General features: G+C 36.5%; 3 protein-coding genes across 3 annotated transcripts; all 3 read right to left on the bottom strand.

Annotated features, from left to right (window-relative positions):
• Positions 1-3285: 3285 nt before the first annotated feature.
• LOC116293526 (uncharacterized) lies at positions 3286-6189 on the bottom strand. The gene has a single exon (XM_031700967.2). It carries the CDS (start codon positions 5275-5277, stop codon positions 4288-4290), a length of 990 nt encoding a protein of 329 aa, XP_031556827.1. The 5' UTR covers positions 5278-6189; the 3' UTR covers positions 3286-4287.
• A 120-nt stretch (positions 6190-6309) lies between these two features.
• LOC116293525 (uncharacterized) lies at positions 6310-9710 on the bottom strand. Its single transcript, XM_031700965.1, has 2 exons — positions 9605-9710; positions 6310-7426 (listed from the first exon to the last, which is right to left on the bottom strand). Exon 2 carries the CDS (start codon positions 7407-7409, stop codon positions 6414-6416), a length of 996 nt encoding a protein of 331 aa, XP_031556825.1. The 5' UTR covers positions 7410-7426; positions 9605-9710; the 3' UTR covers positions 6310-6413.
• Positions 9711-13849: 4139 nt separating this feature from the next.
• Positions 13850-14657, bottom strand: LOC148910820 (uncharacterized). The gene has a single exon (XM_089030620.1). It carries the CDS (start codon positions 14600-14602, stop codon positions 13850-13852), a length of 753 nt encoding a protein of 250 aa, XP_088886746.1. The 5' UTR covers positions 14603-14657.
• Between the last annotated feature and the right edge of the window lie 2162 nt (positions 14658-16819).

Here is a 16819-nt window from a genome sequence, read left to right as displayed (position 1 = left end):
AATTATGCGAAAAAGTCTAGTTTAAATTAATAAAGAAAAATAAATTGTCAAAAAATTAGAAAAGAATAAAAAAATGTTGACAAGAGACTTCAAAGCAATTGTCACTTGAGCGTGAAAAGTGTTATCTTGCTTTTGTCCGTTTCTCCTTTAAAGCTAAAAATGAGAATGCTAAAAAATCATAAGCTATTCAAATGAACTAAGGTAAATTTAGGAGAACGTTGTACTACATAAACTACAGATTTTTTTTACAAAATTAAAGTTCGACCAATATTTGTACATGTTTACCCTTCAGATAATTAATAAATATATATTGTTAAATGTTTCGAATATTAAATTACAGCTACGTACAGCTCTTTTTATTTGGTAAAAATATTATGTTGAATTTAAAAACAAATAAGGTTGACATTTGTTTCAAATATTTCGTTTCGAAAATCCTTCAGTTTGAAAATTTAATATAAAATGTAGACTTCCTTCCATCTTGTATTGAAGTACGTGTCTTACATTTCATTTTAAATATTCGGATAGTTTTTTTCCGTTATAACTGAGGTGTCTCTTGTCAGTACTCACCTGTTAAAGCGTCAGCAAATGCCAGATTCAAAATAAGCATATTGTAGGTTTTCCTCAACATTCGTTTCCTTTTGAGGATCACAGCACACAAAAACGAATTTCCAACGGTCGACAGCACCGCAATAACGGCGAAAGTTATCTTTAGGGTAAGATGTGACTTCAAGTACGCATTTTCTTTTTTGTCTTCGAGGGTTAAATTGGAAGTGAAGTTGCTGGAGTTGCATTTAATGTTGTACGAGACGTCATCTGTTGAATTCATCGCGAATTCTAGTTACAACTGCCCTCACTATTAACTCCCTTTCGACTTTAAATAACAGTTTATGGGGCTTATATTTCTTTCCTGTCACCAATGACAAACAAACACGACTGTATTAGTTGAAATCCATTACATAATTAGATATAACGAGAACGGAGCTGTTTTAAGGTGGCTCGACCCCCTCACGCTTGACCGCTACCTTCCACTTTTGGAACGCTAGTGCATAAACGTCTTTTATCCGATTGCAAATCTTTTTTGCACATAAGTCACATAAAGATTGAATTAATATTTGATGCAAATTTTAGTGAGATCGGACGTCATAACACGTGATTATGATGAAATATTTGATTTCGTTTAGAAAATAAATTTAGTCTTGCAGAGCGTTCAACACTAAAATGCTTCGTACCACATAATTATATACTGGATGCCTCCATTGGTGGGGATTTTTGAAAAAATCTATCTAGCTAATTATGAGATATTTGAGATTATTTAAATATAGTGCATAATCTACTTCAAAACTAAACAATGGATTTCATACGGCCGAAATTAATATTTCAGAGCTATATATTCACAAAAGTCATTGCTCATTTAGTTTTACTCTGTATCTAGTTTTAAAAGGAACATTTTGAAGGTAATCGACTTATGCGACTTCGTGAAAACGTATAGTGCAGAAGACGGGGTAAACATTTGATGCGCACTTTTCATCGCAGTTTTCTAGTCAATCTTACTAGATCTTCCATTATTCTAAAATTCGCTGATCATTTCTCTCAAAATTACGTCAGGATGCAAATTTGAACTTAAACTAATATTACACAAAATTGCAAGACTATTGAACTCATTTAAAGCGATCTAAAGCGAATGAGAAATACAGAAAACATTGATCGTTTCCCAACGATTTGATGCTCTGGGAATTCTATTGTTTGCTAATGATCATAACACCAAATTCTTTCGCACCATGCACGGTTTCATCTCGCTTGGCTGCTTTCCGATTTACTCCCGAAGTATGGTTCTTTATCTAAACTCAAAAGTCTTGCTCGCTTCTTTCTTGAAGTTTTAATTTGAGGCATGTTCGCCGATTCTATTCACTCACACTAACAAAGTACATCATGACAAACGTCCCACGTTTGAATAAAAAAAACAACTGTTTGTTACCAAACTTCGGGGGTAAATCGGAAGGCAGCCAAGCGAGATGAGACCGTGCATGGTGCGAAAGAATTTGATGTTATGATCATTAGCAAACAATAGAATTCCCAGAGCATCAAATCGTTGGGAAACGATCAATGTTTTCTGTATTTCTCATTCGCTTTAGATCGCTTTAAATGAGTTCAATAGTCTTGCAATTTTGTGTAATATTAGTTTAAGTTCAAATTTGCATCCTGACGTAATTTTGAGAGAAATGATCAGCGAATTTTAAAATAATGGAAGATCTAGTAAGATTGACTAGAAAACTGCGATGAAAAGTGCGCATCAAATGTTTACCCCGTCTTCTGCACTATACGTTTTCACGAAGTCGCATAAGTCGATTACCTTCAAAATGTTCCTTTTAAAACTAGATACAGAGTAAAACTAAATGAGCAATAACTTTTGTGAATATATAGCTCTGAAATATTAATTTCGGCCGTATGAAATCCATTGTTTAGTTTTGAAGTAGATTATGCACTATATTTAAATAATCTCAAATATCTCATAATTAGCTAGATAGATTTTTTCGAAAATCCCCACCAATGGAGGCATCTAGTATATAATTATGTGGTACGAAGCATTTTAGTGTTGAACGCTCTGCAAGGCTAAATTTATTTTCTAAACGAATTCAAATATTTTATCATAATCACGTGTTATGACGTCCGATCTCATAAAAAACTGCATCAAACATTAATTCGATCTTTATGTGACTTATGTGCAAAAAAGATTTGCAATAGGTTAAAAGACGTTTATGCACTAGCGTTCCAAAAGTGGAAGGTAGCGGTCAAGCGTGAGGGGGTCCAGCCACCTTAACTTAACTTGCGCTCAAGTGATATTCGAATAAGCCTGAAGCGAGATGACGTTTTACCCCCGTCTCTAGACCATAATCCTTTTCACATTGCTTTTGTTCTTTAATTGTGACTATTGTTTCTGTGGTATTCTCTAAGGAAACAAAAATTTTAATATGAAAGAATTTTAAAAAACTATTATGGTATAGAGTCGGGGGTAAAACGTCATCTCGCTTCAGGCTTATTGCTAATGATGATGATGATGATGTTGACATGTGATCATAATAATAATAATAAGAAGAAGAATGAAGGAAATAATAATAATAATAATAATAATAATAATACTAATACTAATAATAATAAAAAGAAGAATGAAGGAAAGAAGAATAATTTTTCAGTTTTTGTTCGATGAATCTTTTATAGAAGTTGTATAGAAAAATAGTTGCAAATGTTTAAGTAAAACGGTTTTAGAACTTGAAACAAAATCGTTCCTTTTTTTCTTTGTCCATTTTATTAATTTATTATGAATAAGTAAATAACAAGGACAATTTTTTGGTCTCATTCCCGAATTAATATACAGTTTATTCACACAAAAGCTTAAAATGATTCCACACAGAATAAACATATATACATATGTTGGTGTATTTACACCAATTATGCGAATGGTGATAAATATCTAGCCTTGATATTTGGTGAGAGCCGGCATACGATCAGCTCAGTGCACGTGTTTCTCGAAGAAAAGAGCGAATAAATAACGTCAGAACGCGAGGGAAACCCGCGTTCATTTTGATTTGTGCTTTTCTTTGCATGCATTTGTGTGAAATAACACTAACGGACTTAACGCTAATAGTCAAACCTAAAAATTTATCGGTATCTTGAAATCGCATCGAATGATTGTCAGTAATAGTCAACGAGTTCTATACTAAAAAAAAGAATTCTAAGCTGACATATACCGTTCGAGTAATCAATCAAGCCCGGCATGCAGTTCCCCGGAGATCTGGGGTCTTAGCAATTTTAAAAACCAATCGATCCGGTTGAAAATTATTTTGCTAATTTTTATAAGAAAAGAGCGGGAAACTTTGACTTTCAAAAAATGGTACACGCGTCTACCGGAAGTACCGAAAAGAGCGGGAAACTTTGACTTTCGAAAAATAACCTATCGGAAGACCGAGTTTTCCGGAACTTTCCTATCGGAATGATCCATACCATACCGGAATTTTTGGTTTTTCCTGGCAAATGGTAAGCACCCCTGTATTTCTAGATGACAGCCGGCAAAACCCTGGAGGGATATACTGAAATTGACGATGAAGTTTGTTAACGATGCAATTACATCTAAAGACACCAAGATATACCGAACAGTTCGATCAGTTTCCTTATGAGAACATTTTGTATTTAGTTAACATAAATCAGTCAAGATAAGTTCCCTTATTTTGTTTCAATATCTCAAAGTCAGGTTGCCGTATAATTGTGACTCTGTTGTCTTGAGAGTCTGCGTTAGCGAATGTACAAAGCACCACCAGGGTTTGGGATGTTTTGCAGATGGTTGCCTGCGTTACTAGTACCGCAAGGATCATGGACAGGCCAGACGGACCTGATTGACCCTTCCAAACAAACGTAGAATTTGCCATTCAATTGCAAACACAGCCCGGAATTAGAAACCCTTATATATTCTGCTGCCACATTGGTGCAAGTAGAGGTAATGGCCTTGACGACTCTACAGGTCAGACTTCCTGACACCCAGTTCACAAGACTTCCGGTTCCCTCTACACAGGATACCCAGTTAGTGATATTGGGCTTGAGTAGGAACTCGTTACCAATCTTCTTCCACAGAGCAAAACCCATGGCCGAGCGAGAAGACTCACTGAGCGGGGTTGTCATTGACCGGGGCACCCAGTAACTAGAACTTAGCCAATTGACAGGCCAGTATGGTGCTGGTGTAACTGCGTTTGACGCTGATGTAAACTTACTGTACTGAGTGAATGTATAGCTGTAGACAAGGGTCCAGCCTCCGCCATCGGTGGTCATGTCACAGAACACTTGGAATGAAGCAGAGGATGGCTCATTGAACTTCATCCAGTAAACACCTGACTTTGCCTGATTGTCGAGGTTCTTGATCCACTTGCAGGATGGTATTGGATTATCTGCCGTAAATCCAGGCGGATCCCTTATCTCCATGTAGATCATTTGTGGCTGGTAAACACTATTCTGTGGGTGTTTTCTTTTCGTAGACTTGCTCAATTCACATTTCATGCTCAAGATGTTCATGTTGATGCTTGCGCAAAGTTCATTCTGCGAACACTTTAAGACACACGATAAAATATCATCCACTTTGCTTGAGTCGAAAACAAATCCATTCAAAAAGGAATTGCTCTCAGAATTCTTTGCTGTACACATTTTACCTTCTGTCAAATTGTTCCTCAGGCTGGCAAACACCAAAGCTACGAGTAAAGCATTCTTCTTTACTTTTGATCGAACGATTTTCATAGTTTCCTATACTAAATTAAAAATAGATACCGATTTTCCCACTGGAATCTTGTGTGTAGTTCACTGAGTGTCTTCACTTAAATGTTAGAAATACAGAAACTGTAATTTTTTATGGTGTGTAGGTCATTAAAGTTTCAAGAAGTGGCTAATCCTTGGAGTTCAGGTGTTAATGAATCATGAGCGAATAATTTGAAGTTTTCTTTCCATCGTTGTTCTTATTTTTCTTCTTTGTACGTATGCAATTCATTCCATGAATTCACCAGAACCAAGGTAACACAAAAACAAATCGAGTGACGAAGTAATTTTCTGCTATTTGATTTTGTCGTACAAATAGTTTATATAAAGCATATGAAAGTTGTTATTACTGAAGTTAATTAGTTGAAAAAAAGATGTTACATGTAGATCCCCCTAAATAATAAATAATATTTTGCCTGTGACTGTCTGTCACACTTGTCGTATATGAAATGTTTAAACTAATTGGACAATTTGTCATATTTATATACGTATCCGTAAATCCTTCCATTTTTTTTTCTTAATATTAAATTTTTACACTAACAATAATATGCAGGATTCAGAACAACAAAAGGAAAAGCCTGACAAGTTATTGAGCAGATGTTTTGTAGATTTAATTGGAATTGTGGAATAGTATGGAAAAAACGAACGTACTAACGAAATAACGACGAACGACAGACGGAGTAACGGACGGATGGACGGACTTACGGAGGAACGGACAAATTTACGTAGGAACGGACGGAAGTACGGAGTAACGGATGTACGGTGAAACGGACAAACGAGCGGACGGAGGAACGGTTGTACGGACGGACGGACGGAAGGAGAGAGTAAAGGATGGACGGACGGTCGGACGAACAAACTTACGGAGAAACGGACAGACGTACGATGGAACGGACAGGCGGACGGAGGAACGAAGGAACGGACGGACGGACGGAAGGATGAAGAAAAAAACAGAGAGAGAGCCGAACGGGAAATAAACGAACGCAGGTGTTTCAAAATTTCAATTAACATGAAATGATGAAACGCTCAAAGGAATTTAAATCTTTTCACACGACGATTCATTTTCAATGAGTTTAGTTTGTGTATGATAAAGTCATAGTTCACTGGCTTCTTGTCCTAAAGAATCATCGGATGTAAACTGTTCCACTGGGGTTGGCAACATTCGTCTTGTGGTTGGATGAACCAAAGGGGCTAGTACCACAGGGATCATGGGCAGGCCAGCAGTCTGGGGTGGAACTTCCGTCTAGAAGGAATTGGAATTTATCATCTTTATTATATGATGGTCCACAGGGAAGAAGAACAAGTTTGTTTGGCGCAACATCTGTGCAAGGTGATGTAATTGCGTTGACAACTCTACAGGTCAGACTTCCTGCCACCCACCTCACAAGACTTCCGGTCCCTTCTACACAGGCTACCCAGTTTGTGATGCTGGACTTGAGAAGATATTCGGTGCCAAAGTTCTTCCACAGTTTAAACTCCATAGCCGAGTAGGAAGACTCACTGAGCGGGGTTGTCGTTGACTGTGGTGACCAACCCATAGGGGACCACGCAACGGGCCAGTTTGGTATTGGGGTGACTGCGTTTGACGTTGATTTAAACGTACTGTACCGAGTAAATGTATAGCTGTAGACAAGGGTCCAGCCTCCCCCATCGGTGATCATCTCACAAAACACTTGGAATGCACTGGATTGGAATGCCTTAATTGGTTCATTCAGGGTTATCCAGTAAACACCTGACTTTGCGTTTTGTTCAATCTTCTTCCACCAACTACAGGACACAACTGGTTTTTCTTTGCCTGAGCCAGGCGCTTTAATGTAATCCCGCACCTCCATGTAGATGGTATTGGGTCGAATGGTGAAGTTAGCTGGGTGTTCAGCTTTGGTGGAGTACTTCAGTTCACATTTGTTTTCCGTCAAAATTATGTTGATGCTTGTACAAAGTATGTGGTCTTCACACTTCATGTGACAATCAAAGACCTTGTCAACAGTGAATGACTCAAGGGTGAATCCTTGCAAGTACACATCTTTTTCTGAGTATTGTTTGGTCGGCCACATCGTAGCGTAGGTGACTTTGTGCTTTAGAAGGAACAGTATAAAGACAAACACAAGCTGTGACTTCATCGTTCTGACAGAAACGCCTATAAAAATGGAGGAAGTTTTAAATGAGTATTTACTAATGGATGGATGGATGGATGGATGGATGGATGGATGGATGGATGGATGGATGGATGGATAGATGGATGGATGGACAGATGACTTGGCAAATAAACAGAGGAAAAGAAAGAGGAACAAAACTGCATAGATTTGTTAATTATTTAAATCTAAATCCAGAAACGCACTTGGCCCAATATGTTTAAATATTCGAAGCAAAAAGATAGGATATCGTTACTAAGCACTAAGACGTTTTCATAATGGCGTCATTTGGCTCCCACTGTCAAGATGTTTCGCGAATTTTCTTTCTTATTCAAAGAATAGTAAAACAACTGGGCCCAATTCTACGAAGGGTGGATAGCGATATCCAACGAATAAACTTATCCAGTGGAGAAATTTACTGAATACAGCAGTATCGAAATACATCCACTGAATAACGATTTATCCATGGGATAGTGCTATCCACCTAGAGCGGAGCCCTAGAACCAAGGGTTTCTGTAGTGGGACCGGTCGCTATTATGCAAATGTCCGATCCTATTCACAGCAAGTCATTAAATTGAAAGCTATGAATTAAGAGGAAATATTTTTCAATAATGAGCAATAATGGCAAAAAGCGCCAAAAACTAGACCTTCGTATGAGTTTTGATCCCAATTTTCGTTTTGGTTTAACACTCAACAACAAACCTTTTTTTAACAGTTAGAAACTGATGTAATATGATAAAATGCCTGTTTGAAGCGGTGTTTTCAATTGCACAAAGATGTTTTGTTGCATTTGTGTTTGTGAATGTAGCTTTGTCAGGCTTTTTTTTATAGAAAATGTAATGGGAAATAAGCAAATGAAGGCCTAAACCTCATTTCCGATTCAAATTTTTGCTTTGGGTTAACACTTTGATTCCACTTTCATCGGTCATCTCCACTTCCAAACAAGTTAAACTTTCTAAATAACAAGATTTTAGCCTTGTACAACAGCCTTTCTTCAAGAAAAAAGTTTTTGGCGCTCACCGCTTGAATAAGAAAAGAATTCTTTCTTAATGTCATTAATCCAATAATCGAAGAATAAGTTCGATTATGCAGCCACCAAGGTATCATTCACTCTTTTAAAATCCAGAGGAATTTTTGAATTGTTTCAGTACTATTGACTTCAAAGCGTTTAACAGCGATTTTGTTTAATATGTAAAAATCTCCTAAACTACTAAATGTTCGAGATAAATAGACATAAAAAACTTTCAAATATTGACTAAAAACTAGTCTTCAAAATAAAAGAAATAAGACTAAGATGTCAACATATTGCGACAATTCTTAAAGATTTTTGAAACGACATTGCGAATCCCTAGCAAGTGACGCAACATAAAATGAGTTCGGTTTATAGCACGAATATCGCTAAATCGGTCATGGAAAACTAAGGTTCTCCGTTATTTGCTCCGCGAGTTAAATTTTCCCAACATTTCGGAAGATTACTATCCAATGAAGCTTTAAAAATTAATTTTTGAGCAATTTGGACAGACTTTTGATAATTATTACCCAAATTTAAAATTTCTCTCGACCTATGCTCAGAAATACATTAATTGAAGCTGTATTGGGCTACCAAGCTAAAAGGTGATATCCAAAGAAAGAAAATAAAGTGTTTTTCGATCGACTTTCTGTCGTTTCTTGTCAAAATCGATCCCTCCGCCACTTCAAATTTTGTAGAAACAAAGCAGTATTTTAACAAACTAACTAAAGATCGTTTCAATCACCCATGGAAAAATAAAAATAACATTTTAGTTTTTGATTTTGGGAATTTTGGTCTATTTTTACACTGAGAAAGTCGCTATTAACTCCTATCAAAATGATTTCAAAACCGTGAAAAAGATTCGAAAACTTTCCTCCTGGCGTGAGACCAATATGTTAACGGCTTCTTGGCAAGAAAAAGCCTTAAAAAATTGCTTCTAGCTTCTAAATACTTCAGTGAGCCCCTTTGCTCAATATTTTTTCTGAATATCATTTGTATTATATTTAAGGATTGCTTTTTGGTGATTCAGTTTCAGAGTGGTAATAATTGGTATCAATTGGTCTAAAATTCATTGGTCGAAGAGAAAACTAATATAAACTGATCCATCAAAGCTTATTTAGGAATATTAACTGAGCTATTAAACTAAGCTAAAATATTAATATCAAAAACTTACCTGGATATTTCGTTGTTTTTCTTAAAAATTAAAAAAACCCGTTCTCGTATGCGGAGACAAGAATAAGGAATTGAATCTGAGAGAAATACCTTTGAAATCTCGACGTTTTGATCGTTGCCTTATGCTAGGGGTCCCGGGGTGCGCGTTACGTCATAGCCTGATAATAATAATACTACTTTGAGAATATAGCTATTGCATAGACATTGACCTAGACTTTCCCCAAGTCGACCTCTCTTGTCTCCGAGGAGTTCAGTTTTTATTTGAGGAAATTTGAAGCGGACAAGGACTTTGAGAAAGTCTAACCCTTTTGAAATCATTTGATGAGTTAAAAAACCCTAACTCAATATTTTCAGTATTGATTCTGCCTAAATGGTAAAATATTTTTTATTTCATTTGAGGTAACCATTGTTAAGATATCAAAGCTCGTTAACTTCTCTTGTTAGACCAACCAATATGGCGGCCGTTTCAGTGTTATTTGTATCTGAAGGAATTTTGAGCCATGCAGAGTGCACCCAATGAGCTCAATGTGGGCGCTTTCACACCGATATTTCAGCCCGAATAACATGTCACAATAGTTACCAAGGTAAAAATCAAACATCGACTATTTTTGAATAATGATCTAAGGCCTAGGGCAAACGTCGAACTTTCCATGCACCGAACTCATTAAAAACAATGGATATCAGATGATAATGAGGCGGCATTCTTTGATGTTATTAAGTTCGGTGCATGGGAAGTTCGACGTTTGCCCTAGGCCTATAACTGCACTAGTTTAATAATAACAATGATGTTCATTAGTATAAAACGTGAATAGGGACCGTTTCGTATTCTTATTCATCGCGTCAGAATTTTGAACAATTTATATTTTAAGAGGAATTTTTTTTCAATAATGAGCAATAATGGCAAAAAGCGCCAAAAACTAGACTTTCGTTTGAGTTTTGATCCCAATTTTCGTTTTGGGTTAACACTCAACAACAAACCTTTTTTTAACAGTTAGAAACCGATGTAATATGATAAAATGCCTGTTTGAAGCGTTATTTTCAATTTTACAAAGATGTTTTGTTGTATTTGTGTTAGAATGTTGCTTTGTCTTTTTTTTTTTTTTTTTTTTTTTTGTAGAAAATATATGGGAAATAAGCAAATGAAGACCAAAACCTCACTTTCAATGAAAATTTTGGTTAACACTTTGATTCCACTCAGTTCATCGGTCATCTCCACTTCCAAACAAGTTAAACTTTTTGAATAACAAGATTTTAGCCTTGTACAACAGCCTTTCTTCAAGAAAATAGCTTTTGGCGCTTACTGCTTGAATACGAAAAGAATTTTCTCTTAAAGATATGAATAATGTTTTCTGATAGCAAACTTTTTGTCGGCAAAAAATGTCGAGCTCCAGAATAGGTCACGGGTTGGGCTGTAAAAATGTGGAAACTAATCTGAATAACTATTGTTCTTGACTGGCTAGCCTCGTATTCATGTGGAAACATTAAAGCGTTTTCACATGTATAAAGAGAAACTAGATAGTGCACCCATGTAATTTGTCTAAAAAATGTAAAAAAAAAAAAAAAAAAAAAAAAAAAAAAAAATTAATATTTATACTGCAGAATCAAAAGGATTCTCCTACGATGCTAAAGCAACAATAGGATCTTTAGCTTAAGAAAATATTTACAAAATCAAACAGATTCCTTTCATTTTTCTATTGTTCCTGTCTTTATCATTGTATTCAAACTTTTACTATAAAAAGATTCATTTGCAAACGGCAAACGTTCTAGAATAATTAAACGAACATACTTTCAAAAAATAGTTATGGAAATATTTACAGGATAATAAAAATCTTTTTTAGTCTTTTGCAGAGGATATCTTAATTTTGAAGAAACCGTTTATATAGAAAATTCTGAGGAATAGATAAAAGGCTTTAAAAAAAATTCTATCCAAACGTAGGGATAAATTAAATAAAGAATTCAAATAATTATCGAAATAATAACATAAAACAAACAGAAAAAAAACGCAGTGGTCAAGAGTAGAAAAGTTTTCAATTCGAAAAAAATTAATTTCAAAATTCAAATCAGAGGAAAAATATTAAAATTTTAACTAAAATAACGAATACTCAATTTATAAAAAGTAATATCCACTGTGTAAAGTTATGAGTCCTAAAGCAGTTTAATTTATTGAACTTGAGTGCCGGATTTTCTTTTTACTAAAATATTTTGATAAAGTCAGAAAATAATCACAGGTGCATGAAGAAACGTCCTTGTTTACATTTTTCTTCGATAACATATTTCAAGCCTCACACAAACAGCAAATTGTTATTAATATTAAGCTTTTTTTTCCCCTATCTTTTTTGTTTTCCTTCAGTTCTACTTATTTTTGTTTTTGCATAAAGTAAATTTTGTTAAAATGCATCGAAGACAAACACTATACTGATGATGTACTGCAGTAGCGTCCAGGTCTACTGACGGGCATTTATTTGTTTAAGAGGAAATTTTTGTGAATAATATGCAGTAATGGAGAAAAGCGCCAAAACCTAGACTTTCGTATGAGTTTTGATCCCAATTTTCGCTTTGGGTTGACACTCAAAACCTTTTCTAAAGCAGTTAGAAACTGATGTACTATGATAAAATGCCTGTTTGAAGCGGTATTTTCAATTGTACAAAGATGTTTCGTTGCATTTGTATTAGAATCTTGCTTTGTCAGCCTTTTTTATAGAAAATATATTTGAAATTAGGAAATTAAGGCCTAAACCTCATTTTCGAATAAAATTTTTGCTTTGGGTTAACACTTTGATTCCACTTTCATCGGTCATCTCCACTTCCAAACAAGTTACACTTTCTGAATAACAAGATTTTAGCCTTGTACAACATTCTATCTTCGAGAAAATAGTTTTTGGCGCTCACTGCTTGAATACGTACGAAAAGAATTCTCTTTTAATCTGTAGTATACTTTTTTTTCCTATGAACGTCTTGGGTGCTTTTTAATTTAATTACGAAGCAAGGCCTCTGTAGAAGAACGTCTCCGAAAGAGGCTACGGTCTCTGGACATAAAGACGGTAAACAGAGTTTTATAACTTTTAAGCGACGTTTTCTAGTTTTTTTACTCGATTTATTTCACACGAATTAGCCATGAAAAAACGAGCGTATTTTTCTATGAAAGTTTCAACATTACTCAGCGTTTGTCTGGAAAGCAAAGTCGGCGACTCCCATTTTTTATTTCTAACTTGAATATGACCAAGTATCGGTATATCAAGTTTCAGAAAATTGACTTTATAACTTCATTTTCCCTCGAGCGTTGGAAGGTGAAAAAGGGCTAAAACAATAATTATTCTAACTTCTAGAAAATTGATTGAATGATGAATAAGAATAGTAGAAAATTGTTGGCGAATTTCAAGGATAGCTGACAAATAGTTGTTAACAAATGTTGGACTTGGACTCCACGAGAGGGTTTGCGTTAAGATACTGTCACTAAGAAATGTTTTTCGTGTGTGGTGTGGTACTAAGCTGTGATGGGCATTATATGAAGTGGTTGTGTCTAGTTATACAATGATCCCGCATTCATTGTGTTTCATTATAAAATAACTGCTATCAATCTCGCGTTCTGATTGGTTGGGAGCGCGTGCATTATGAGAGCAGACAGCACCCGCGCACACTTTCAGTTGCGTCATTCCCAATAACGGTCATTTCAATTTTTATTTTATGAAAGAAATAAAAAACTTGCTTGCTGTGCTTCGTGGAGTTGTAAAGTTGCATTATCAAGTTACATTTGAGAAAAAAATCGATAGCTCAACTAAAAATCCGTATGACTGAATTCGAGTGTGTTGGTCGGACATTCTTTATGCCATTGGGTGGGCACTCAAAGCACAGCCGGGATCAGTTTATTAAGCAGTCGATCAGCAAATGGTGATGACGGAACGATTGAATTAACTAAAGAAACTTTCTTCGTCTGTGTTCAATATTTAATCTAACCCTGATAATGGCGGAGACGGTAGAAATCTTGGAAGAAGAGGTTCCTCAGTTGATTATCAAGTTGCTTTAACGAATGTATAACACCCCACCAGGAGTATTTACGTTTGTTAAGTGATTCGAAATGGCTGTCGTACCACAAGGATCGTGACAGGGCCAGTTAATAGTCGTACTGCTCACTAGATGGATATAGTATTTTACACCAAGCTTCAAAGTAGCAGCTCCAATCGTATTAAACAGCACTAAATTATCGGGAACGACAGTGGTACAGGTTGGTGTAATGGCCTTGACAACTCTACAGGCCACACTTCCTGCCACCCAGTTCACAAGACTTCCCGGTTCCTTCTACACAGGCTACCCAGTTAGTGATATTAGGCTTGAGAAGGATTTCGTTTCCAATCTTTTTCCACAGAGTAAAATCCATAGCCGAGTAAGAAGACTCACTGAGCGGGGTTGTCGTTGACTGTGGTGTGTGTCCAGAAGGGGTCCATGCAGTTGGCCAGTTTGGTATTGGAGTGACTGCGTTACTGTAGGCATTAAAGTTGGTTAATTGGAGAATTCGATAGCTGTAGACAAGAGTCCAGCCTCCTCCATCTGTGGCCATGTCACAGAACACTTGGAATGGCGCAGAGGATGTCTCATTAAACCTCATCCAGTAAACACCTGACTTTGCCTGGCTGTCATCCTCCTTGAGCTTCTTACAAGATGTGATTGGTATATCTTGCCTAGTACCTGAAGCAGCGTTATCATCCCGTATCTCTATGTAGACCATACTTGGTTGACTGGCCATGTTCTTTGGTAATCTTTTCTTCGTAGAGTAGTTTAGATCACACTTCATGTTCATCAGGTTCATATTGATGCTTGAGCAAACCTTATTCTGCTTGCATCTTGAGGTACACGTTGAAAGAGTGTCCACCTTGAACGATTCGATCAGCGATCCGTACAAGAAGACATTGCTTTCGGACTGCCTTGTGGTGCATTGTGTTGCTTTTACAGCATGGTAGTTCAAGGTGAGGAACAGAAGAAGAAACAAGGTCGGATCTTCCATGGCTCACGGTTAGCAAACCAATACCAAACCTCCTTAATTCAGTTAAACAACTGATCTCGATAATTCTGAAAAAAAGATTAAAGCTAAATCAATTACTCAATCAATCAGCTAGCCCAATATGGTTTCGAGCAATGCATATTTTTTCTTAGTATATTTTTTTGTTATGTCACCGTGACCAATTAGCTACATAGCTTAATATCATGACACTTTAATAATGAAAGTGTTATTATTATGAGGCAGTATAAACGTCTAAATGCCCAGTGAAAAATGGAGCTTTGGTTGGACGGATAACCAACCAACCACAGCATCGACTAAAATCTTAGCATGACAGTTAACAGTTTTGATGATGATGATTATGGTGATGATGATGGTGCACGATGATGATGGTGCATGATGATGATGGTGCACGATGATGATGGTGCATGGTGATGATGGTGCACGATGATGATGGTGCATGATGATGATGGTGCATGATGATGATGGTGATGATGATGGTGCACGATGATGATGGTGCATAATGATGATGGTGCATGATGATGATGGTGCATGGTGATGATGGTGCATGGTGATGATGGTGCACGATGATGATGGTGCATGATGATGATGGTGCATGATGATGATGGTGCATGGTGATGATGGTGCACGATGATGATGGTGCACGATGATGATGGTGCATGATGATGATGGTGCATGATGATGATGGTGCATGGTGATGATGGTGCATGATGATGATGGTGCATGATGATTATGGTGATGATGAGGGTGCACGATGATGATGGTGCATGATGATGATGGTGCATGATGATGATGGGCATGATGATGATGGTGCATGATGATGATGGTGCATGATGATGATGGTGCATGATGATGATGGTGCATGATGATGGTGGTGCATGATGATGATGGTGCATGATGATAATGGTGCATGATGATGATGGTGCATGATGATGGTGGTGCATGATGATGATGGTGCATGATGATGGTGGTGCATGATGATGATGGTGCATGATGATGGTGGTGCATGATGATGATGGTGCATGATGATGATGGTGCATGATGATGATGGTGCATGATGATGATGGTGCATGATGATGGTGACGACGACTTGAAGAAATAAACCTAACAATGTGATTAAGAGAGTACCACATGACAGTTAAAAAATATAAGCATTTTCCTGCAACCCCATTGTCTGAGCTTTCAGACGTAAGCTATGCATGTTATTTTTCAAAGTCCACTAGAAAAAAACAAAACAAAAAATACTAATATGTGGCATTTCTCGATTGTGAGGCTACATTTAACTGAATTTTCAAGTTGTCAAATCATGAATTGTTCATGAGTTCAAACACTATTCAAATCATCACCAAGGAGAAGTTCTTGACAACCAGATACAGAAGAAATTTAACATGGGGTTTGGCGCAGTTAAACCAACTTCAATCTCAAAACTTTTAGGTGAAAATGAAATTGTAATACTACTCATTTGCTTGTTCGACGAGCCATCTTAAATAAACTTAACAAGATAATCTAACTCACGAGAATAAGACAATAGAAATCATAAATATAATTTTGGTTTTATCCAGCAAAAGACCTATAACTTAATCTTTGGATTAAAATTCCAATGAAGAATTAGAATATTTACCCAGACGACGTTCAATAGGTAGTCTACAACATAACCGTCCGTGGTGCATCAGATTCATAGTATAGAGACCTTTCGCACGACGACGTTCTTGCTAGGTAGCGCAAACCTCAAACTGCAGTTGTCGTTTTCCGTCAAACTTCCTATATTTAGCAAGGCATCATAACTAAGTCATTGTTGCTGGAAGAGACGTCATATTGAATTTCACGGATGCTGATGGTGTTTCTCCGTGTTTGCGCGCGTGATTCTGGACCTGATCTCTAGCAGTTAGCAGTAAACCTGAAGCTAAAGATCCCTAATTACTCGCCTCCGGCTCGTGCCGTAAATGTTTTACATCAAGTGAAAACGTATGTAATGTAAGCTTTACATACAGATGAGAAGCGGACACTTCCAATAGAAATATATTATTGTGATATATAAAAATATATAAGTGCTACACGATATTGAGGCGTAGCACGACAATTCCATTGGCCGGACAAAACTTCAAAACACATTTGAGTTAAGTTAAGTTTGAGGGATTTTTTGTGATTTTCTGTTTTCTTCATTCCTAATGCCCTTCCAGTTCGGCTGTGTGTTAGTTTGAT

This window comes from Actinia tenebrosa, unplaced genomic scaffold (assembly GCF_029948245.1).
Source record: "Actinia tenebrosa isolate PJP-AT-01 unplaced genomic scaffold, QUT_ActTen_1.0 PGA_scaffold15__27_contigs__length_11533743, whole genome shotgun sequence".
NCBI lineage: Eukaryota > Metazoa > Cnidaria > Anthozoa > Actiniaria > Actiniidae > Actinia > Actinia tenebrosa.
This window is presented reverse-complemented; position numbering and strand designations above follow the sequence as displayed.

Coding starts and splice junctions, on each gene's coding strand:
- LOC116293525 (XM_031700965.1), bottom strand. CDS start 7,409: ATGAAGTCACAGCTTGTGTTTGTCTTTATACTGTTCCTTCTAAAGCAC.
- LOC148910820 (XM_089030620.1), bottom strand. CDS start 14,602: ATGGAAGATCCGACCTTGTTTCTTCTTCTGTTCCTCACCTTGAACTAC.
- LOC116293526 (XM_031700967.2), bottom strand. CDS start 5,277: ATGAAAATCGTTCGATCAAAAGTAAAGAAGAATGCTTTACTCGTAGCT.